This window comes from Alosa pseudoharengus, unplaced genomic scaffold (assembly GCF_046254945.1).
Source record: "Alosa pseudoharengus isolate Yale_2024_CS ecotype anadromous, Long Island Sound unplaced genomic scaffold, YU_APseudo_1.1 YU_APseudo_1.1_scf_19, whole genome shotgun sequence".
NCBI lineage: Eukaryota > Metazoa > Chordata > Actinopteri > Clupeiformes > Clupeidae > Alosa > Alosa pseudoharengus.
In genome coordinates, this window is record NW_027468657.1 from 24,445,597 (window position 1) to 24,470,017 (window position 24,421).

The 24,421-nt window shown below is 41.5% G+C and overlaps 1 protein-coding gene across 1 annotated transcript; it reads left to right on the plus strand.

The window, feature by feature from the left end:
• Positions 1-1,809: 1,809 nt before the first annotated feature.
• Positions 1,810-24,130, plus strand: LOC143132516 (alpha-1,3-mannosyl-glycoprotein 4-beta-N-acetylglucosaminyltransferase B). Its single transcript, XM_076292084.1, has 15 exons — positions 1,810-2,147; positions 2,833-2,988; positions 3,901-4,038; positions 4,820-4,953; positions 5,071-5,117; positions 5,286-5,399; positions 5,712-5,787; positions 7,006-7,120; positions 13,088-13,218; positions 13,427-13,534; positions 14,111-14,304; positions 20,619-20,697; positions 21,608-21,683; positions 21,904-22,016; positions 23,827-24,130. Exons 1-15 carry the CDS (start codon positions 2,066-2,068, stop codon positions 23,845-23,847), a joined length of 1,584 nt encoding a protein of 527 aa, XP_076148199.1. The 5' UTR covers positions 1,810-2,065; the 3' UTR covers positions 23,848-24,130.
• The last annotated feature ends 291 nt before the right edge of the window (positions 24,131-24,421 follow it).

Genomic DNA, 24,421 nt, shown 5'->3' on the forward strand with positions numbered 1-24,421 from the left:
TGTGAGAGAAATCATCTCAAACTTAATACAGCTAAAACCAAGGAAATGGTCTTTGACCCAAAGAAAGTGGGATCCAACAACCCTGTAGTAATAGCCATAAAGTAGCGTCCTATAAGTACCTATTGGAATCCATATTGACAATCAACTAAAATGGAATGTGCAGGTAGTGGGTCTCAGTGCTTGGTTGGGCCAGAGACTACACTTCCTACACAGGTTGAGACTGTTAGTCCCCTTACAGTAAGACTGTGGTGTAAGTACCAACATTATATACTATTCTACAATGCTGTATTGGAAAGTTTAATCAGATATGGTATGGCTGCCTGGTTTGGCCCACTCACAGTACAGCTTAAATCTAAGGTGGAGAGATTAGTAAAAACAGCGATGAAGGTAATGAATAGAAGGGATTACCCATCCCTTCAATCCATTTTTGAAAAGGTCATGGTGCAGGCACATACAATTCTTCATGACCCAACTCATATTCTACATATAAATATGTATAAGTATAAGTATATATACTCTTTTGATCCTGTGAGAGAAATTTGGTCTCTGCATTTATCCTAATCCGTGAATTAGTAAAACACACTCAGCACGCAGTGAACACACAGTGAGGTGAAGCACACACACTAATCCCGGCGCAGTGAGCTGCCTGCAACAACAGCGGTGCTCGGGGAGCAGTAAGGGGTTAGGTGCCTTGCTCAAGGGCACTTCAGCCATGCCTACTGGTCGGGGTTCAAACCGGCAACCCTCCGGTTAAAAGTCCGAAGTGCTAACCAGTCCACGGCTGCCCCGTTTTTACCAGTCCTTCCTCCCTACGTTGGTGGATCTACTTCCCTTAACTACTTCCCCACTACTACTTAAACAAGGGAAAGAAGGAAACATACATTTTAGAAATCTATTTATCCTTTTTTTATAAACCAAGTGGCTCCACTACACGATTTATCTATTTATGCCTTCTTACAAATTTTAAGGGCTATTTTTCTCCCTGTATCAGGGTCATGTCCTGCTTGTATGTGATTGTTGTCCTGCTTGTATGTGATTGTTGTTCCCGGTGAAGGCACTTTACAGCCCAAGACAAATTTCCCCTTGAGGGACAACTTTATCTTAACTTATCAATAGACAAATCGTCTGTGATGCACTTTAGACACACACACACACACACATACACACGCACACGCTTACTTATTGAAATGTTCTGATTCTCTGATGTTATTAGTTATTATCACTGTTATTAGTGGCAATAGGAAAATGCATCTTGTTAAAGTGGTTGTACTGCCCCTTGTTTGCTCAATTTAACATTGTTGTATTTAGCATTTAAAATAAAGTTTTTGTACCAAATCAAAGAAGTGGGAAATCATTGGGATACAGTAAGGGTTTTGTACTGAAAATTACAGTAGGCCTAATGATAATGTTAGAGACTTGCGGTACAGCTACTGTTAAGAAGATACGGTAACTTACAGGCAACACTGTAGCCAGAGACATTACAGTAATGCAACTGTGTCTTTAGCGATAAGGGCACACCATACCGCTAAAGACACAGTTGCATTACTGTAACATGGCCACAGTGTTGCCTGTAAGTTACTGTAAAAAATACAACAAAATGTCGAACGGTGTAGGCCTACGCTCCGTTCTAAGATCTTTGATTCTATTTTTTTGACATGCACCTGTAGCCTATCTTTATCAATTAGCACAAGCCGTAGCCTAGGCTACCTCGGCATTGTGCGAGTCCAGATCAACTGCTTTAACCACTTCAGTAGTCAACAGGTAGAGGGAGGGAGGAGGGAGGAGGCGCGCAACTCTGTAGGCTAGTCAAAAGGAAGGTGTCATTGGTTTACTTACAACATGACATTTTGAAGACACTCTTGTCTGGACCTACTTTGTCGTTTTTTAACTTTGTTGTCAGTAGCCTAAATCAACTTATATATTTTTTTCAAACGAATGATGTTAATGGATCTTTGGAAGTTGGACATGGAAGTTTAGGCTGTATTTGGTTTATTTTGGCTCCTCGAATTAGCCCAGGAGTTTAATGCTAAAAGACATCTGAGTTTCATTACGCACGTGGAATGAGATGAGGCTCAACCATGGCACGTTGCTAATTGTTTTCTGTATGGGAAGTTTATTTGTGATCTCTTGGCACTCCACGCAAAGAGGTGAGTAGCCTATACCGATTCCCAAACGTTCTGACAGGAGATGAAAGAAACCGTGTTCTTTGTCGCAACATCCGATTCAGCTGGAGTCGCTGCCGAAACTTTGTTATAGGCTTGTTTTACTGTTTTCATTAAGCATGACTTGAATGAATTAAGCATCCCATTTTTGCAAGTCTTCTAATAGAACATAGTTTTAGGCTACATATAAAATGTTACTGTCTTGGCACAGGTGTATAGCGCGGGAATGATGCCAAAAACCTCCCATACACATCTGATCTCAGAGGATCCAACTGTCAGAATCACAAGCAGTAGCCTAGGCTAATTGTGGTTACAGTGGTCTGTGGGAAGAAGACGGCTAAAGGCTGTATATTATGATGTAGGCTATTAAACATAATACAAATTAGGTCATCCTTCTGTTGGGGTAAACAAAATATTATTTGTTTTAAGCATGTTGATGTGTCTGTTAGATTCATGTTCAGCCTGCAAAAGAGACAGTGTGATACAGTAGCCTACACAATTAAAGTTTGCCCATACTTTTTTTTCTGTAGGCATTGTCTGTTTTGTAGGTATTTGCCTTTTCTGAAGGTTACTTTTACTTTGTACAAGTTTAAGTAAGCCATCAAACAAATGTACTAATCTATAAACTATTCTCTACTTGTCCATAAACCCTCCTTTTATCTTTGTGTAGACCACACGTCAAGACAGGTGGACTTTGCCGGACTGTTTGAGCGACTGCAGCAAGCGGAGCACCGAGCAGCCGAGCTGACTACTGAGCTCACTTCAGTCCTGTCGCGTCTCCATAATGTCAACTCGAGCACCAACACTAACTCTAGCCATGCTAAGGGTGAGTACTTGTCTGCAGGGTGCTTGACTGTTCTGAGACCCAAAGCCGTAGGCTGCTAGCCTGGCGGGCCATCCTATATCATTGAAATGTATAGTCTGGAATCGAATCATTCACCTGCTTAATCCAAGGGGCGGGCAGAGAATTGTCTTTCAAACTGCCAAGGCATGCAATAGGCCAGCGCTACGACCATATCCGTATCCGGTCGGCAAAACGGCAAATGCATTCTTCTTCGAAAGGAATGACTTAAGTGCATTGTGTTGCTCTACTTTCAAAGAAAAGCACAAGTCCAACTCCTCCAAAGTTGACGCCAACGCCGATTCAAACAACCGCTCTTCGTTCGCCAAAGCCACCTTCCTTGTTGTTCACCGTCGCAGGATGTCGTTATCCTGTTAAGCCCGCCTTAAGACTCTCTAACGAAATAGAGCGCTGTGATTGGAGAACATCCACGGTGTTAAGCCAATAGAAATTCCTATGGTTCGATACTAGACGTACAGGCTGAGCAAATTAATTTGCCGCCGCTAGGGTGCGTCTAGATTTCTAGGCTAGTAGGCTGCGAAATAGGTTTAAATTCCAAAGTAGCTTGAGGTTTCAAGGGGAGTTGTTGGTTGTACGGTGGTTTCATTGCTTAAGGGGGCGAGCCTTTGGAACATTTGGAGCTTTCAGATAGAAAGAGTGTAATTGTAACTCCCCCCCCCCCCCCCTCCCCAATCGGTGACCCTTCCTAACCCCTTATCAATTAAAAAAAAAAACAGCTTTTCATCGTTCAAACCTTTTATGCTCTTTAAATCCATATTTGCTTTGCTTGACAAACATGCCTCTCATTGTTACATCTCTCCAATTCCATACAAATGCATACAGGTTGTTTTGCATCCTCTTAACTATTTTTCTTGCCACTCAACATTTTTCTTGTAGATAAGGAGATAAAAGAAGATGTGAATGCATCGAGCTGTGTTGCCATTAACGCCAACACCCTTTTTTATCTGCCACACCTGCAAGAACAAAAGAATGGCCTTGTGCCTAATGTGTTCTTGGGAAAGGGTCGTTCTGGAGGTCAGTGCAATTACAGCAACACCAACTGCAACAACAATATTAGCAATAACAATACTGATTATCATTTATGTTATTTCAAAACACCAGAATTATTTCCTCTCCAGTATAATATTACATACTAAGTAATTTATAGCTTTCTGTATCTGGCTTGACATTGCTCCACTATCTGAAACGGTGTGCTGTACTGTAAGTCAGATGTAGGGTGGTGCCTGTTCCTTATACTGAGGTCTGTGTAGAGATAGATAACCCTTACCCTAAACAGCAGATATGGAGAAAGTAGGACCTCCACACAAAGGTCGATGCTAAAGAAGACTACGTATTCAACTGAAAGACATCTGCCGAAAATGTGCAGACTATATATAAAACAGTCATTACATTACTCATATTCATTACATGATTTGTAAGTTATATACAATGATCCTATGACTTGGAGAGAGAGAGAGAGACAAACATGTATACATAGCTCTTACATTTGGCTAAAAGTATTTTGAAAGTGTTTGGTAATCCTATACAAATTGCTCGACACAGTCCTCTAACTGTGAGATCAGTGTATGTTCTCCAAAAAGCTGTCCTGGCTCTGTAGGCTAAAAGACGACCAAGCCAGCGACTTTAAACTATCCATTTCACCCAAGATCATGGACCGGAAATTTGATCAGTTGTTGAAGTCAAATGAAATCAAATCGTAACTGTCAGAATTGTGTGTCTTATCCTTAAACATCTCTCTCTCTCTCTCTCTCTCTCTCTCTCTCTCTCTCTCTCTCTTTCGTGTGTTGTGTTACAGTGTCACTGGTGTTGGGTATCCCAACAGTCCGCAGACGGAAACAGAGTTACCTGGTGAACACTGTAGCTTCTCTCCTCTATGACCTTTCACCCCAGCAGAAGGGTGACATGGTCATCATCGTTTTTGTGGCTGAGGTAACCAATGCCACATGCCTGCGGCAAAGGAATGCAGAATTTCAACATTTCACATCTGTTTCAGTCTCTTCATCACCTCTGAGTATTACATGTAGTGTGTGTGTGTGTGTCCCACAGTCAGACCAACAATTTGTCAGGGGTGTGGCTGATGAGATACAAAAAAAGTAAGTGTTTTGTGGTTTTGAATGTGTTATCAATGTACTGTTGACACCCTTATACAGCATGAAAAATCACTTACTTGTGTGGGTGCGACACAACACACAACGTGTGTGAGTAAGTGTGTTAGGAGTGTGCTTTATATGTATTTAACACCTGTTTAAATCTCTCAACAGTTTCCCAGAGGATGTCCATGCTGGGCTCGTGGAAGTGGTCTCCCCACCTGCCAGTTTCTATCCGGACTTCTCTGTGCTCAAGAGCACCTTTGGGGACTCCGTAGACAGAGTGAAGTAAGAAGCTGCTGCACTTACATTACATATAGCAAAAGTGAATTCAATGCGATTCCTTAACAGAATTTTTTATTATTTTTTTGGGGGTGGAGGATCTCACAATTCTGCCACTGGTAAATTTGGTCCTTTAACGCAAATTTATTTTTACATGATTTATTTACAACATTATTCTGTATTTTTTCTTTTGGAATACACCCCCCCCCCCCCATCAATAAGACATCATTGGTAGAGGTAATTAAGAGAAAGAAGAAAAAAGGTGTGTGTGTGTGTGTGTCAGGTAATGTCAGGTTTGTTTGTTTGTTTTGTTCCTAGGTGGAGAACTAAGCAGAATTTGGATTTCAGCTTTCTCATGATGTACGCACAGCCAAAGGGAACCTTTTATGTTCAGGTAAGGAAGCTGATTCAGTATCATCAATGATTAACCAAAGATTAGAGTCTCCCTATCTCCCTCATCAGCGCCACCCTATTTACATGTGGTCATCCCAGCACAATCCCAGTGCTTTTTATGCCTGTTATTGGTGGTCAAGCAGCGAAGCTGCGTAGACACTAGGGATGACAATGGTACAATATGCCCACATTTCGGTATGTATCACGGTTTGTGGTTTGTGTTTTTTATTATAAAAAAAAACCCCTCTGATATAAACAGTTACCTATATTTTGCCTATAGACAAAATATGGTAGTATGAGTGACTGACATGGCTTAGTTTTTAGCCTAACTATAGGGTACTGTAGTTTTCAACTGATTTGTTCAAACTGTAAGTGGAGAGAGCTGGGGCGCCCCTGTATCAATCTATTTTAAATTTCGCTCAGCTGAACTATGGGACCTATATTCAGAAAAATTATGAACTGTAGTCAATGGAGAAATAGAAATAATTCAGTTTCAAGTTTCATAGAATTTAAAAGTTGCGTTGCTCCCTAAATGTGCTTGCAGGGACATTACTGATATTTCTGTTAACTGTCTAGGCGTAGCCTATGACATGACGGAATCCTGAGTAACAAATGTGAATTCCCATGAAACGTGGGAAGAATGGGCCGAAGGAACCCATTAAACTTCCTAGTCTCTTGGCAGCGAACAACATTTTTTTTTTTTATATTTTAATCGCAAATTGTTGTTGACAAACGACAGTGAGAGAAACCATTGTCGCTTTGCTACACTAGCAGGGAAGCACTGATAGGCTGCAGAGGTGAGAGGACCCATGCACTGGTTCTGATAGGCTGCAGAGGTGAGAGGACCCATGCACTGGTTCTGATAGGCTGCAGAGGTGAGAGGACCCATGCACTGGTTCTGATAGGCTGCAGAGGTGAGAGGACCCATGCACTGGTTCTGATAGGCTGCAGAGGTGAGAGGACCCATGCACTGGTTCTGACAGGCTGCAGAGGTGAGAGGACCCATGCACTGGTTCTCTGGAGGTGTTTTGTGAATGTCTAACTTTCATGTAGTTTGCAGCACAATGATAAACGTTTGCAAATCATTAATGACAGATCTACTGACTTAAATCAATTTTAAATGTTTATCTGCCTTGCCTGTGTGACTGTGCATGCTTGATGGTGAATGGCTACTGATATTTGCATGTTCGTATCTGGGTCTGTTTGTTTGTGTAATCAGCTGGAGGATGACATTGTGGCAAAGCTGGGCTACTCTGATGCAATGAAGACGTTTGCTACGGGGTTGTCGTCACAGCAGTGGCTCTACCTGGAGTTCTCTCAACTGGGCTTCATCGGTCAGTGTGCTCTCCTGTTCGCTTCCACCCAGCTCCGTTTCTCTTATGGCCAACTCTGTTATTTCCCGTTCACTTCCACCCATCTAATATTCAGTGCTGTCTGGCACCATAATCTCATATATTCTCTCTTTTGTTCTAAACTTGTTCTCAGTAATGGGCAAAATGGTAGTTGTGGTAGTAATCGTCTAGACAAGTAGACAATGCAACTCATTCTTTGTCATTCAATAATGAGACAACAACTTGTCTGTTTTGCGCAAGGACAAAAAAACCTGAACACTTTTGGTGACACTGAACAGAGGTGCATTTCCACATTAATCGTAGACTATAATAGGGCATGCCAAATGTGTGTGTGTTTTTTTCTCCAAACTGTATGCCATCACACATGCACAGACAGCAGACACTGATACCGGTAACACAAAACTGAATTAAGAATGCTCTTGCCACGGAGACGTTTTCCACTGCTGTTTTTTTATTTATATTGTTATTCAGGTTAATATGTATCTTCAAACTGTATTTTTAGCTCTTAAAAAATGACAGGGATCCGGACATCGGTGACCTCATAGTTGGCTTTATGGGTCTGCTTACTTGCCTATGCACAGATCTCGTTGTCAGCTTAAAGGAATTATCCGGAGTAAAATGCACTTTAGATCGATTTCCGGATGATTGGGGGTACATACGTTGAGTTGACATCAAAATTATGTCATTCGGATGTGTTTTGAGAAAGTTCGATTGTACCGTTTTCAGTCACAACTCGTAGCCTGGAAGTGAGCGGGGCATTTCAATTGCGCCGCTATCGATCTAAAGTACTCCGGATAATTCCTTTAATTAAAAAAAAAGAAAAAGGCGAAGGAAGCAAAGATGAAAGGTTGACTTGAAAATAGGCATATGTGACGTGAGGTAGAGAGACATTTGTCAACTGTGTGAGTTGGCAACCTTGGTGTCACTGTAGCCTTTCCATTGTCCCTTGTGCATATCCTGCTATTGAATACGCGATGGCACACATGTTGCTAGTTTTTTTTTTTTTATTAACAGTAATATCTGATATTGTAGACATAGGCTACTGATGGATACTGATTTGGAGACCTAGACACTGGCTGTCTACTTGGCTGATAAAGTAGGCTATATTGAGCCAGGCTCTTTCTGGACTGGTTCTGGTTCTGGACTTTTCCAGAATGTCCAGATTGCCAGTCCGCCCCTGCCCTCAGATCTTTTGCTTGATGATGCTCCAAAGGTTGTCAATAGGGTTTAAGTCAGGGGAAGATGGGGGCCACACCATGAGTTTCTCTCCTTTTATGCCCATAGCAGCCAATGACCCAGAGGTATTCTTTACAGCATGAGATGGTGCATTGTCATGTATAAAGATGATTTTGCTACCGAAGGCACGGTTCTTGTTTTTGTACCACGCAAGAAAGTGGTCAGTCAGAAACTCTACATACTTTCCGAGGTCATTTTTACTCCGTCAGGGATCCTAAAGGGGCCTACCAGCTCTCTCCCCATGATTCCGGCCCAAAACATGACTCCGCCACCTCCTTGCTGACGTCTCAGCCTTGTTGGGACATGGTGGCCATTCACTATCCATCCATTACTCCATCCATCTGGACTAGGGTTTCTCAACGGGGGCATTCGTACAACCTAGGGGGGCGCTGGGAACGTGAGAGGTTTTTTTTTTTTTTTTTTTTTTTTACATTTTAAACTTTGATGGTTTTCACATATTTTTGGTGCAAACATAGGCTACCTGAAATAAATGGGCTATTTTCATTCATGGGTTTCTAACCCCTCTACCGTCCCAGCTACATTTTACTGTTTATCTATGCTCAGTGGTCATACAGTGCAGTTCGGGCCTGCACACGCCCGGACTCACGTCCCCCAGCCCCAGCTATCATCATCTCTATAGTAACATTTAATGTTCCTATTGATTTAAAAAAAAAATCATTACAACCAATGCTGATGTGGTAGTGTTTTTTTTTTACCCAACCAGTCTCCTATTGCTTCTAACAGTGGGCTAAATCTGCTTACAGTTTTTTTTAATCGCTAACAAGTGCTTACCCATACTTCAGATACTTTTTCTAAACTCTTAGACTCACCTACAAAACACAATTGGCCAAATGGATAATTTTCTTCTCAAAAACACATTTTGTTAAATATATACTAACACATCTTTCTCTGCACACATAACTTTACCAAAACACTGGAAATCTGAAATTATTCTGTCAAAGAACAACACTTGATTTTACTTCACAAGGTACATGTAGTCAATCAAAGTACACCAGGTTTCAAAATACTGGCTATTGTTGACATTACAAAAACTGCATAGACTTTTATGTTTCAGTTTTACAGGTATTTGCATGCAAAACATGCTATCCACCGTTTTTACACCAAATGAAATGCGTGAATGGTATGGCCACAAAAGACTGATGCTGTGCTAATTGTGTTTAGAGTTTTGAAAATGTGACAACACGCTTGTTAGCGACTGAAAAAAACTGTAATAATAAAATAGGCTCATAGGGACATTTTATCATAGACTTTTATGTTTCAGTTTTACAGGTATTTGCATGCAAAACATGCTATCCACCTTTTTTACACCAAAACTACATGAAATGTGTGAACACGCTTGTTAGCAACTGAAAAAAACTGTAATAATAAAATAGGCTCATAGGGACATTTTCTTATAATTCCAGAAGAAACCAAAACAGCACAGAAATGGGCTTGTTTTTTTATTTAAGCAATATAGCATGAGTGTGTGTGGCCTATAACCTACCCAGGGGTGTAGTTTTTTTAATTTTTTTATTGTGTGTGTGTGTGTGTGTGTGTGTGTGGGAGAGGATCAAAGTAAGGTCGGGGGCGTTTGCTCAAAAAAGGTTGAGAACCACTGATCTGGACCATCTAGGGTTGCACAGCACTCATCCGTAAACAAAACTGTTTGAAAATTAGTCTTCATGTATTCCTGAGCCCACTGCAACCGTTTCTGTTTGTGAGCATTGTTGGGTGGCTGAATAGTAGGTTTATGCACACTTGCAAACTTCTTGAGGATCCTACACCTTGAGGTTTGCGGGACTCCAGAGGCACCAGCGGCTTTCTTATTATGACCGGCGCGCAGCGAAGCGCGGCGGTCATAATAAGAAATTAGGTTTAGTCAGATTTGTTTGTTTTTTTCTTTTCTTTTTTTTTTTTTTTTTTTTTTTTTTTTTTCTTTTTCGCATGTCCAAATTTCCGTCAATGATTCCCAGGACACTGAAAGACCGGGGTAGAGGAAACTTGGTGGGCATGTAACCCCATATGGATAGCATGGAACCATCGTTTTTCGTTTTGATCTGTAGCCCCCCCGCTGGACTGCACCCCCCGAAAGGAGGGTAGGGCAGACACAGTTTTCTGTGAATATCTCGAGAACCGTAAGGTTTAGGAGGACCATTTTTTTTTGTATGTTGATCTCAAGGGGCCATGTCAACCCATTCCATAACCACTCATTTCATGTATAGCGCCACCTAGTTAAACACAAAAAAGTAAAAATGAGGTGTTGTAATCGCAGGTATCTGTGACCTAACATAGTCAGAACTGCACGAAATTGGAAGTGTAGGATCATTATGACACCCTCTGAATGCACGCCAAGTTTCGTGGAATTCCGTTCATGGGGGGCCACACAATAAATTAATTTATGTTACTATACACCAACTGGCCTGTAGGTGGCCGGAGACAGTTTTCTGTGAATATCTCGAGAACCGTAGGGCCTAGGAGGTCCACCTTTTTTTTGTATGTTGGTCTTAAGGGGGCATGTCAACCCATCCCATTACCACTTATTTCATGTGTAGCGCCACCTAGTTAAAAATTAAAAAGCAAAAAATTAGGTGTTTTCATCACAATATCTCTGGCTGACATGGTCAAAACTGCACGAAATTGAAAGTGTAGGATCATTATGACACTCTGTCGAATGCATGCCAAGTTTTGTGAACTTTCGTTCATGGGGGCCTTACAATAAAATAATTTATCTGTACATTTAGTGACCGTACACCAACAAGGATTCCCGGGACACTGAAAGACCGGGGTACACGAAACTTGGTGGGCATGTAACCCCACATGGATAGCATGGAACCGTCGTTTTTCGTTTTGATCTGTAGCCCCCCCGCTGTACTGGACCCCCCGAAAGGAGGGTAGGGCAGACACAGTTTTCTGTGAATATCTTGAGAACCGTAAGGTTTAGGAGGACCATTTTTTTCCGTATGTTTGCCTCCAGGGGTCATGTTAACCCATTCCATGTGCACACATGTGCATAAACAGATACACACGCACACACATACATTCACAGTAATCATACGTATGACACATACTCACACAGTAGACATATGTACGCATGCATGCACATGCACAAACACACATACGCAGGCAAACACACAAGCACGCACGCATGCGCACACACACACACACACACACACATAAACATAAACGTGTACACGCACACATGCACACAATTCAAGAATTTCTCAGAATTATGAACAGGCAAGATGGGGGTGGGGTTGTATAAAATGAATTTTACATGTGAAATCTATGAACTAATCATGTTTTGGTACTTGTTGTCTAGCAGATACCAGTGAGAATTGAGTGTGGCTAATGCAATTTAGTGAGACAGTTAGAATCATATAGGCCTTTCAGCGTGATTTATTTTTGTGGAAAAAATGTGCTGGACTGGGCGGCGGTCATATTTTGTACCGCTCTGCGGTACATCTAGTTATGCCTTTGTTTGTATATACCCGCCTGTGCTCTGAATCAGTGATACATTTCTTCACAGTATGATGATCACGCATAAGTTTTCGGGAAATATCCAATGTTTTCATACCTTCCCCAAGGTAGTGCACAATTTCACGCTTTTCAGCAGCAGAGAGATCCTTTTTCTTTCCCATATTGCTTGAAACCTGTGGCATGCTTAATAATGTGGAACATGCTTCTTAAGTAGTTTTCTTTTGATTGGGCACACCTGGCAAACTAATTATCACAGGTGTCTGAGATTGATTTCAATGATCCAAAGAGTCCTGAGACACAATACCATCCATGAGTTTAATTGAAAAACAATATCACTTAAATCCAATGCATAATAATTTGGAACACGGTGTAATTGTTCGAGCTAGGCAACTAGAGCTAAGTAAAACTGAATGTTTTCGTTTTTTCCCCTGTACCGACAGTACTCATGACCTCGAGAAACGGAGATCTATATGAAAAATCGCTGGATTTCTCCTTTTAGAAGTAGCTTATAGCTTGTAGCTTTGCTCACTACATTTTGCCCATCACTGCTTGTTTTCTTACTTGCCGTTCTCACATTACTGCATTTTGCGCTGTTTTAGAGACTTTTTGACTTTCTGACTTAAGGGTTTTTATAATGAAACATTGCCAGTGACGAGTCAGAGTGTCCGGTTATGGTGTCTGGCAGTGTGTGTTTAGTAACATTGCTTCCAGCAGACACAAATATTTCCTTGGCATTTTACACTAGATGTAGTGTTGTTTCAATAGAGAGCTTAGTTATACACATACAGATATACATGCGCACGCACACACACACACACACGCGCACACACATACACATTCAAAAGAGAGTTTAGTTATACACATACAGATCAGTCACTCTGCACACACGCATACATACATATACACACACACATATGCTCACAAAACGCATCTTGGGTGTTGGTCAGATGAAGTAAGCAGACACCATGTATAGAATTTTGACTTTTTTTATAATGAATCTGTATTGACTGCTGGGGCAGTAGGTGAAGGATGTTAAATGACATTTGTGTGGCTTAAACAGCAGGTGTTTAAACACCTGTACGTTCCCAGACACAGATATCAACGTGTGTGTGTGTGTGTGTGTGTGTACACCTGCTGCACAAGTACCTGTGACTTGCTGTACTGATTTGCAGTCTGCGAAATTCAACCTTTGATTTGAACTACCTCTTTACATCTGTATTTGTGTGTATATTCTAGGGAAATTGTTTAGGGCCTCCGATTTACCAATGATAGTGGAATTCTTCCTGATGTTCCATAAAGACAAGCCAATAGACTGGCTCTTGGATCACATTCTGTGGGTTAAAGTTTGCAACCCTGAAAAGGACGCAGTGAGTATGAACAAAGCATCATTATTATTTTGTAATTACCCAAGATGCAACTTGGTTTCACTGTTCATAAAAGTGTCAACACATGACATTTTTTCAGTTACTTAAGATAAAGTTGAACTTTGTCTGTTGAAAGTCAATACCTTTATGGGACTTGCTATTGTTTTATTGTATTTAACTGAGGGGACTTGGCATGCTTTACTTCCTTCAGGCCCACTGCAACACAGAGAAAAACAAAATGAAGAGGAGGCATAAGCCATCATTGTTTCAGCATGTTGGACTTCACTCTTCCCTTCCAGGGAAGATCCAAAATCTAAAAGTAAGTGGAACTGCTAGGCATGAGTAATCCACCCATATAGCTGATGAGCAGTTTTCTGTACGTTTTCTGGAAGTGCAAAAATTTGCGCACTCAAGGCAATCATGCTGGGGAGTGTCTGTTGTGTAACACCCCATTCCCCCTCCACCCGCCTTCCTACACGCACAACCAAAGCCTCATCACGCTGTCACCCATACACACCCAAGATCACTCACAGTACATGCATCCTCACACACAGAGGCACTCACATTTATACACACCACACCCACACACACACGCGCACACACACACATACACACACACAGATGCACTCCCATTCATACACACACACACACACAGATGCACTCACATTCATACACACCAAACCCACCCACCCCCACACACACAGCCGTAGACACAAACCCACACATTTTACATATTCTCACTCAAACCCCCACATGCTTTACATGTATTTCACATGGAAACACACACACAAACACAACCTAACTTATGTTGATAACACACAAATGCAAAAAAAACAAACACACACAGACACACATTCATAGTCATGTTTGTATGCCCTCATTGCCCTGTTACAAGGATAAGGACTTTGGGAAGCAGCCGCTGTTTACGCCGCATGAAAACCCCCAGGCAGAGCTGAACAGCAGCCTGAAGCACTACCAGACCCACACGCTGGAGAGGGCCTACCGAGGACAGGACTTCTTCTGGGGCCTCACGCCCGTATCCGGGGACTTTGTCCTCATTCGCTTCCACGAGCCGCAGAGAGTGCAAGGGTGGGTGAGGCTCTACCGTACACGTATGCCCGACACGCTGTGCTACACATGTGTCCAGTTTAGAGAGAGAGAGAGAGAGAGAGAGAGAGAGAGAGAAAAGCCATTTGACTCCCTTGTATCATGTGTGGAGGGAGGTACGCTAACAGCAATGTGCACGTGATGTAGGAATAACCTAGTAAACTGATCTGGTTTCTTTCACTGATATCATCAGGACCTGCTGTAAGCCTATCGTCACTTATCGTTGTACATTATCTGAAAAGTATTAGTTTGTCTCTCTCTCTCTCTCTCTCTCTCTCTCTCTCCTTTGCAAGGGTAATGGTCAACATGGCCTAATTCGAAGTTGCAGGGTTCTCAAGTTTTGAGCTCAGCTTGGAGTGAGATTGGGGGGGGGGGGGGGGTGCACACTCACTAATTAAAAAAAAAATTGGAAAGAAGCATTAACCCTTTGAGACCTTGAATTTGTCATTGTAATCTATACATCCTATATCTTGTTTTTGTTTATTTTTCAGGACAGTCGGGGATGTACCCATCTGGGAAAGTATAATGCATAGCCTATGTCTCTTATGTTAGCCTTATCAAGGGAAATCATTTGTGTTTTTATGCACCAGGAAGCATGTCAGTAGAAATAACTTTTCATATTTAGGTGGGATAGATTGGAATCTTGAAATATAATAATCTTGACGCTGGGATATTCTATGGCTCACCAATTTACGAGATGTAGGCCTATATGTACTGAGTGAGACAAATATTTTATTTATTAGGCTAATTGCTTTATTCACTTGAGTAGCCTATATTGTCACTGAATCATTGGACTAAGCATGTGCATGCCGAGACCATTTTTTTTTTCTCATTTTTTATAAGGACAGCAAATTATCTTGGGTTGCTATTACATTATGGTGGTTGGCAGGTCATTGTCTGCAGCAGTCCTGTATCTTTAGAAAAAAATGTATGTGTATACTCGCTCAAATTTATAACACTCGTTAATAATAAGCTAATTTTCATTCATTGTTGACATGGTCCATGGATGCTCAGATGGGTGTCCCGGGACCTGTTGAACACTGCGCTAAAAAGCACAAACAAGTGCGAAAGTTGCAGTTGGCCCGTGACGACAGGGAAAGTCACGAGAGTGCTTGGTCGTGTAAAATGAACGTTGCTGATGTCTGGGTTACACAAAGCTATAACAACACAATTATTAGGTTTTCTTAATGACCGACAGTTTAGTTTAGTTTATAGATAAGAAATAATTTTGCCATAAAGTAGGCTAGGCCAAATGTTCGTGAAAAGGCTTGATTTACACACTCTGTAAAGTGCCATAAGTAGGCTGGTTTACCAAATGACAGACAGTTGAATTTCTGAATAAAAATAATGTTGGTGCAGTTTTGAAATCTTAAACATGTAACCCCACACAAGCGTGGTTGTAGGGAGGGGATGTGCTATTTTAGAATTTTACCCGGATACAACGAATAGCCTACTATTTTTTGATTGGATGTCGGTGGCTATTTATTTTTTGATTTGGCTGGTGAGTGGTGCGCTAGTTCTGAACCCTGTGAGAAATCCTCTCGTAGCCTATCCCTGCGCCTCCTCTAATAATTATGCAGATACCTTGACATCCCTAGTAATATTTCTGCGTGAGAAATGCAAGGTGTGGTGTGAGCGTGTGAACTTGATGAATTGCGTGCGTCTCACGCCCATTGCGTTAGACTTGAGAACCCTGATGTGCTACCTAGCAACGCCCCTAGGTGTTGTAAATTCAGTGTAACCAAAGATTCTATAGTTAACTTTATCAGCTTTATCAACCGTCTCTGGTGTAACCTACGGCCTCTGGGGGCTTATTGTTTCAGGTCCCTAACAACCGTAGTCAAGAACGAACTCGGAGGACAAGCACTAGTTGTTTACACTGACAGCGCATAGAAAACAAGCTGGCCTAACTTAGATAGATAGATAGATAGATATATACTTTATTGATCCCCAGGGGAAATTCAAGGTCTCAGCAGCATACAGACAACACAAACACATTCTTTAACAGCAGAAAGAGTAATTAAAGTATATAATATAAAAACACAACTAAGCAATAAGGACAGTAGAAGATAAAGAATATGCTAAATATACTAAAATACAAATTATACTAACTAACACTTAATCTAAATCAATTGTAAAAACAGTATCCACATAGTGGTGATTAATCAATCAGAGGCGCTTGCAATGACTGAGGCAGGGACTGAGCCTGTGATTCTCTGTGCATAGTAAGGTAAGGTAAGGTGCTCTGTGTGAATGAGTGTCATGGTGATAGTGCAATGGTGATAGTGGTCATGGTGATAGTGCAAATGAGTCAGTCCAACAGTGCAACAATGCAGAAATAAAGTAAAGTAAAGTCTATATATCTATATATTTAACTATTTTAAGAAAAGGTATAAGTGTGGCCACAGTTCGGCTGTAGCATGGAGGGAGGGGTTATGCATATGTGCTAATGTGCTAATATAGCACGCAAACAGTGAGGCAGAAAGACAGTGGTAAAAGTGGCTAGTGGACAGACAGTATCCAAACATGGAGGGGGTGAAGAGGCAGACAGACTATGCAGAGAAGTCTATCTCTCCTCTTCCCTTAAGTGAAGCATTGAACAGTTCAATGGCCCTGGGGACAAATGACTTTCTCAGTCTGTCTGTTGTGCAAGGCAGTGAGCGAAGTCTCCAGCTGATCAGGCTCTTCTGCTTAACAATAGTGCTGTGGAGTGGGTGACACTCATTGTCCAAGATGTTGTTCAGGGTCCTTTTGTCAGATAGTGAAGTGATGCACTCCAGTTCAGCTCCCACTACAGAGCCAGCTTTCCTTACCAGCCTGTCAATTCGCCCCGCATCCTTCTTCCTTGTGCTTCCTCCCCAGCATACTACTGCATAGAAGAGGACGCTGGCAACAGCAGACTGGTAGAACATCCTGAGGAGCTTGCCGCACACATTGAAGGACCGCAGCCTCCTCAGGAAGTACAGCCTGCTCTGCCCTTTCTTGTAGAGTGCATCAGTGTTGGCTGACCAGTCCAGTTTATTGTCCAGGTGGAGACCCAGATACTTGTAGGTGCTAACCACCTCCACATTGACCCCATCAATGTGGACTGGTAGCAGAGTGGGCTTAGACCTGCGGAAATCCACCACCATCTCCTTGGTCTTTGAAGTGTTAAGTTGAAGATGATTGAGTTTGCACCATTGCACAAAGTCCTCCACCAGGCTCCTGTAGTCCTCCTCCTGCCCATTCCTGATACACCCCACAATTGCAGTATCATCAGAAAACTTCTGCATGTGGCATGACTCGGTGTTGTAGCAGAAGTCAGATGTGTACAGGGTGAACAGGACTGGAGAGAGCACAGTTCCCCTGTGGTGCTCCGGTGCTGCTGATCAGTGTCAGAGAGACAGTTCTTCAGTCTGACGAACTGTGGTCGCTCGGTCAGGTAATCTGTAATCCAGGTGTCCACTTCCTGAAGGTGCGTGTGGCAACTGGTAGCCTCTGTACTTTGGGCTTGTACATTGGCTGGAGATGAATGAGGTTGTGGTCTGACTTTCCCAGTGGGGGGAGGGGGTTTGCACTGTATGCATCCCTCACGTCTGCATACATGAGGTCTATTGTCCTGTTTTTCCTTGTAGGGCAGTCAACATACTGGTAGAAATCCGTGAGTGTGGAATCCAGTGTTATGTGATTGAAGTCGCCAGAGATCACAAAAAAGGCGTCAGTGTGTTGGGTTTGAAGCCAATGTGTGGCCAGCATAGGCTACTTTATCAAAGTAATTATCCTCTGACCTCAGGGGGAAATGATTGTCCACCCCTGTCATTATGTACCTTTTGAGTAGGTAATGTTCTCACTAAATCTAAACTTATTGTTTCTGCAGTCGAAGCCCTATCGTGAACATTAGCTTAAGCCTAACCTAACTTTACAGTGACTGGCCACATGTTTAGCCTACCTTCCGTAAAATCCGTTGCTTTTTCATAGGTAAATCCGCTACACCTCTAGATGAAAACAATCCAGACTCGGAAATATTTCGGATATATGTTTTTATTCTTCATCTTATATCAAAACATGCGTGCGCAACCAAGAGGCAGAAACCACCATAGAACAGCATAGAGCAATGCAAAAGAGCAAAAGAATAAAATGAGTTTTTGTGCTGAAAACTGCACCAATTCGAAATCACGATGGTTAGAGAATGTTAAATATGTTCAATATCCCTAACGGAATGCATGTCTTTGCCAAAAATGACAAAATACGATGTTATATTAATAATCCAAATGAACGTCAAACTTTGAAATATAGTCTGAAATGAGATGTTATTATCATTGAGACAACAGGGGTATAAAAAAAATCCGATTGTAGCTTACAGCAGCCGACTATTTAGGTTAAGTTTATAACATTGTGGACGCCACCAAGCGTCTTCTGCTTCACGGCTGCGCGCGCATCTAGTTTTGTTGGTAAACGGGAAACCCGTGTATTGCTTAAATATATTTATTTCCAGTTAAAAAAATAGCGTTTCTCAAGATCAATAGATACCATGTTTTAGGTGTCATTGGTAAGTTGATAGTTGTGTGGTCGAGAGATAAGTAAATTGAGTAACAACAGAGAAGGAATCAATCATACATGATACCTGATAGTTCCGGCTAAGATTCTAGAGTGCTACATTTCTCATTGCTGTGCCTTTGTTTTATGAAATCTTGTCAGATACAGGGACGTAGTCACCATAGACTTTGGGGGGGACGTGTGCCCCCCCCCCCCCCCCCCAATATTCAGATGTGACCAAAATGTCCCCCCCCCCCCCCCCCAATATTCGGACATAGAAAAATAAATAAAGAAAAAAACGCTATAGGCTACTACAGGAAACCAACAAGTCCCACCATCTGAAATGCAATCAAACGTATAATGCAAAAATTAGTGACCTATTGATGGTTTCAGAGAGAGTAGCCAACACTGTGAGTGTTTTTTCCTGGAGGTTTTGCGTTTATCGTTTGAGGCGTGCGCTATTAAAAGCTTCCTGCACGTACCCTACTGCGGTGCGGCCTGTCAACAATATCGCAAAAGATACCGGTACAATTCTCACAAAACTTGTTGGAAAGGTGTAGAAGGACACCCCATTCATTTTTGAAGCTGATCAGACTCAAAGGGAACTTTGAAGCATTTTCCATATTGTAGCCTATTTTCTCGCAATGATAGCGAAAATGAAACATAGTGTCCTTTTATTTGAATTTGTGCGTGTCTGTGTCATTAATTTCTTTCACATGTCTTACAACATAAATAATGCATTCATATGCTAGTAGTTATGTCAGAAATGAACCGGTTTATAAGCCTCTTAGAAATGGCTGTTGCATCTTGCATTTTACATTTAGATGCGCACTCAATCGTGCATCCATGCAGGCAAAACGTACCACTCAATTGTGGCGACGGCACAAAAGTTGAGAAAAACTTTTACAATGGCGGTGATAGCCTACAGTTAATGTGAATCGTGGACAATAACCAAAGCAAGGAATTTCCACCTCCATTCACCAAATAAAGGTTGTGTTTCTACATGTTAACACAAAACATTTCTGTCAGAAAAAAAAGTTTGGTATATCCTAATTGACTGACTTAACTAATGATTTGTTTGTGATTTTAATAATATTTTTGCATGGCAGGAAATGTATTGAAATTCTGTTATTGAAATTCACACCGCACCACAGATTTGGTCCCCCCCAATGTTGAAATCATGGCTACGGCCTTGGTCAGATATGTAGTAAACATTTTCGAAAAGCATTAAGCCACTCGAGTCCGTAGGTTACACTGATTTTACAACAGCTAAGGGATTTTTTAGGTACTCCGCTTGCGCGTCTTGCCTAACAACCCCCCTTAGCTGTTGTAAAATCAGTGTAACCCATGGCCTCTCGGGGCTTATTGCTTAAGTTACCTCAATGGTAAAAATGGGTTGTGAAAGTCGTCAACCCCCTTGCAATTCATCACCATTTTCATGTTTTAAAAAGATACATACAGATATAGGCCCAATCGGTGTTATTATTGTGAACATTCATATTTCTGCTATTTCCGGGGGTTTTGAATTCCAGATGATAAATTATTCACAATAAACAAGATATTCAGAGTTACATTCTGTCCCGAGACTGAAAATCAGACATAACAATACAATCGAGAGTTGACTTGCATAAAAATGTACTTCTTTCTCCAGTGGTCTTTTTTTCTCTCTGTCTGTACTTCTTTGTTTTTGAGGTTGCCTTATATAGCTAGTTGTGTTATCTGATTTTAACACCAGGTACTGTTTCTTCCCATATGGGCACCTTTCTGTCCCTATACTCTAGGTACCTTTTCCGGAGTGGCAACATTGAGACGAATGGAGACAGGTTCAACAACACCACAGTGGAGGTCCAGCCCAAAAATGTAAGTGTTAGAGAGAGAGATTCCCCCCCCCCCCCCCCCATTGTTATTGTACACTGTTTTCATTTGTGCTTTGACATCACTGTACCTACAGTCATGCTAATAGAGCAACGTTGAATTAAGAGAGAAAGATATTTGAAGGCATACAATTATAGCTGTTATAGATTTAATTTGATTTAAACACCTGATAAAATTTCCAGTCCATGTTTTTGTGTGAAATGGCTGGCTCATCTTTTAGCCGAGACAGGACAGCTTTTTGGAGAGCACACTGAGCTCACAGTTAGAGGATTGTGGAGAACAATAGGATTATCAAGAACTACTTTCAAACTACTTTAAGCCTAATTTAACCTCATTTTATGCTACGGGCTGAGAGTCACCATATTTTAAGTGAAACACTCACCATTACACACACACACACCTATACTGACAGATTACACATCAAATTCATATCATCACCCAATTCCTCTAGACCTTGTAAAACTTGTACTCTGCACAATGACAATAAAGTTGAATCTAATCTAATCTAATCTAATTAATCTAAAATTTCTTTCTCAGTTATTTCAGAAAACATTAGTGTGGTATGACCATGTGTATTTATGGATGCCTCATGTCATCATGTTTTGTTATTGCATATTTTTGTGGTGTGTTCTAGCCCGGGACATAGAACTGCATAGTGTCCTGGAAAGACTAGTGGGAATTGTGTGTTATATCTGCCGTTCATATGACCAAATATGGCATCAAAATGAATTTAAAGTTGATACCAAAACTAGTTTTCTGATAAAAGCATACCTTAAAAGTGGCAACTTGTTTAATAATGTTGCTTGCACTGATTGTGAAAAAAGAAAAATGTATAGAACAAATTCTATACTGTTATACTGTATCTGTGTGCTTTGTACGTCTGTCTCTATAACAGAGTTCTGTGGTGGAGAGGGTTCAGAAGCAAGAGCTGCCTCAGTACCAGCCTTCTTCAGATGGTTTTGTTGTCGTTGGTGAGTTTACATACATGTTTTCATAATTATTTCTGTATTTCCTTTCATTCTTTCTCTGTTGGAGCATAAACACAGATCTTTTCATATCCTGTTTTACAAAAACTTCCTCTATTACGTGATTTACTGTACATCATTAAGCACCTGTGTCATAGGAGTAATGGCTGTATACAGATGATTTTTGAAATGTGATAATTTGTTTCTTTTGTTTTCTTGGTGCCAGGTTCTTTTGTGAATGGGGTGGCACAGGGGACACTAGATGCTGCTGTACAGGAGGTGACTGCCATGCGTCTGGTGGTCCACAAAGACTCTGATGTGTGGGTACTGCTGAGTGAGGTGTGTGTGTGCCATACACTCCCTTTGTTAGTCTCTTCCTCACAAACACTCACACACACACACACACACACACACACACACACACACATACATTCTCTCCCCCTCTCACTCTCTCTTTTCATTCACTTACTCACTCACACACACACACACACACACACAAACACACTTTGTCTTTCTCTGTCACACATACACTCACGATAGGTCAGAAGAACACATACATATTCGACGGGTGAAAACATTCACATACACACCCACACAAAGGACCACCCATGACACACACACACACACACACAAAGCCAGTGCAGTGCACACATCCTACTAAAAAAATCTCTCCAACCTGTTTGCTCTCGCCTTATCAGCACTCTGTCCCATTATTGAGCACAGATATGAGCACACGTGTGTCGGAACACACACATGCCCTTGTGCACTGCTGGGTGTGTTCAAGGACTTCAAAGGGAAAGTGAGGGCTTGTCCTTTTTCTGAGCGTCTCTGGCTCCTTTAACAGGATCCCACTCTCTTTGGTTAACACTCACTCTTGTCTTTCCTGAGCCCACCTGGTCCTAGAGGTGCACATCCCTTGTGTCTACAATGGTCTGTCTACAATGGACTGTCTACGAGACAGTCAAGCTGAACACTTAAATCACTGGATTTAGTGGATTGCTAAAATGACGGCTAAGTGTAATAATAGTTATACCTCTTGAAATGTTTTCAGTATATTTTTGGCCCTTTTTTGCTTTTATTATGACAGGACAGTGAGAAGGCAGACAGGAAGTGAGTGCCTGTATGTGGTATGAGCCATAGATATTAAAAGCTAGATACCGCATTGTCCGTCGAATTCTATTAGATGGCATGTGTGAACGCGGCCGCCATATTGCTGGGGGCAAACACCTTACTGTCTATGGGCAACACTTGCCGGCAATCAGTCTGATTTCCAGTCAGTCACATGTTTCTTCATTGCCCTCCAGTGATTGTTGCCCCCACCAATATGGCGGCACTATTTACGACCGTTCTGGAGCCCAATGGGGTATCTGGCTTTCTAATATCTATGGTATGAGCACTGTAGCTAGTTGTGCCTCAGTGCCCCCAAGAGCTCCATGCTTGACTGAATGAACAGGATCCACAAATCATGCTGAAGTTACATCACTAGATTTAGTGGATTGCTAAAATGATGGCTAAGTATAATAATGCTTACAGATGCAACCTCATTGCCCACCGTCTCTGTGACTATTTCTGTCTGAAGGCACATTTGAACAGCTGAATCCTGTTTGCATTGTTGGCAAAAATACACAGTGTCTCTTCCATCTAGTGTCTTTACTCTGCAAACATTGTTATTGAACACCATAGCTGTTCTACATCTGCTTTTATAAAAACGCACCACAAGGAGATGCATACTCTGCGAAGACCTAAAAAAAACCCCTTTATGACTGATTTTAGCTTACAGCTGCGAAGGATACCCTAGCTTACCCACAGTCTCCAGCTAACCATTTACTAAATAAGATAATGCTTCATAAAGCCTGTTTTATCGCTCAAAAGTATTTGCATACAAACATTGGTTGGTGAGTATGTGTGCATCAGAACTGTAGTGGCCTCTTTCACACTTGGCAGGAAGAATCAATATTGCAAAATTACACTGCATTGCACTGCAAAATACTTTCTTGGAAAGAAGTAAAACAGATAAAACAGCAGAAATTTGCATGGCTTATTTTAACTAATGTTGTGGCCTATCAATTTGCGTAATGTGAGAAGTGCACACATCCTTGTTCCGGTTGTTACGGTTTGGTTAACACTCGCTCTTGTCTTTCTCTCACAGATATACATTAAGGTTTCATGAGGAGACCGGTTACTGAGTGGGGAGAAACCAGATAAGTTACTCTACTCTTTCAGCGCTTCTCCACCAACATTCACGGCATGACCTCTAGTGGGTAACTGTGGAACTGCAATGCACATTGACACTTTCTGTTATGTACTGTCTTGAACATTGTGTTTAAATATGATGAATGCACCTAACATTTCCATCCCTTTAAACGAAAACACATCAGCCCCATTTCTGTACACCATTATGTTCCAGAAATACATTGTCAATTTGTAAAATAAACAAAAATGTATCAAACCTACAGACACAGATTCTCTTCTTTGATTTTAGTATAAGTATATATACTCTGTTGATTCCGTGAGGGAAATTTGGATATCTGCATTTATCCCAATCCGTGAATTAGTGAAAGCACACACTAATCCCGGCGATTTATAATTTTCCCTATAACATTCCTTTAAGAAGCATGCAGTTGGAAGGCCAAGTTGCGTTGCCATATTACATGTTAATGACAATGTGTTCTTAGAAAAGTACCTACACTTAAAACTAAGCAAGTATCCAAATGACAAGGGCAATGCTGCTAGAATTTCACCCG

Excerpts from the sequence above, each read along its gene's own strand:
- LOC143132516 (XM_076292084.1), top strand. The coding sequence starts at position 2,066 with ATGAGGCTCAACCATGGCACGTTGCTAATTGTTTTCTGTATGGGAAGT. Across the intron at positions 4,954-5,070 it reads TCATCGTTTTTGTGGCTGAG|TCAGACCAACAATTTGTCAG; the intron begins GTAACCAATGCC and ends TGTGTCCCACAG. Across the intron at positions 20,698-21,607 it reads TGGAGGTCCAGCCCAAAAAT|AGTTCTGTGGTGGAGAGGGT; the intron begins GTAAGTGTTAGA and ends TCTCTATAACAG.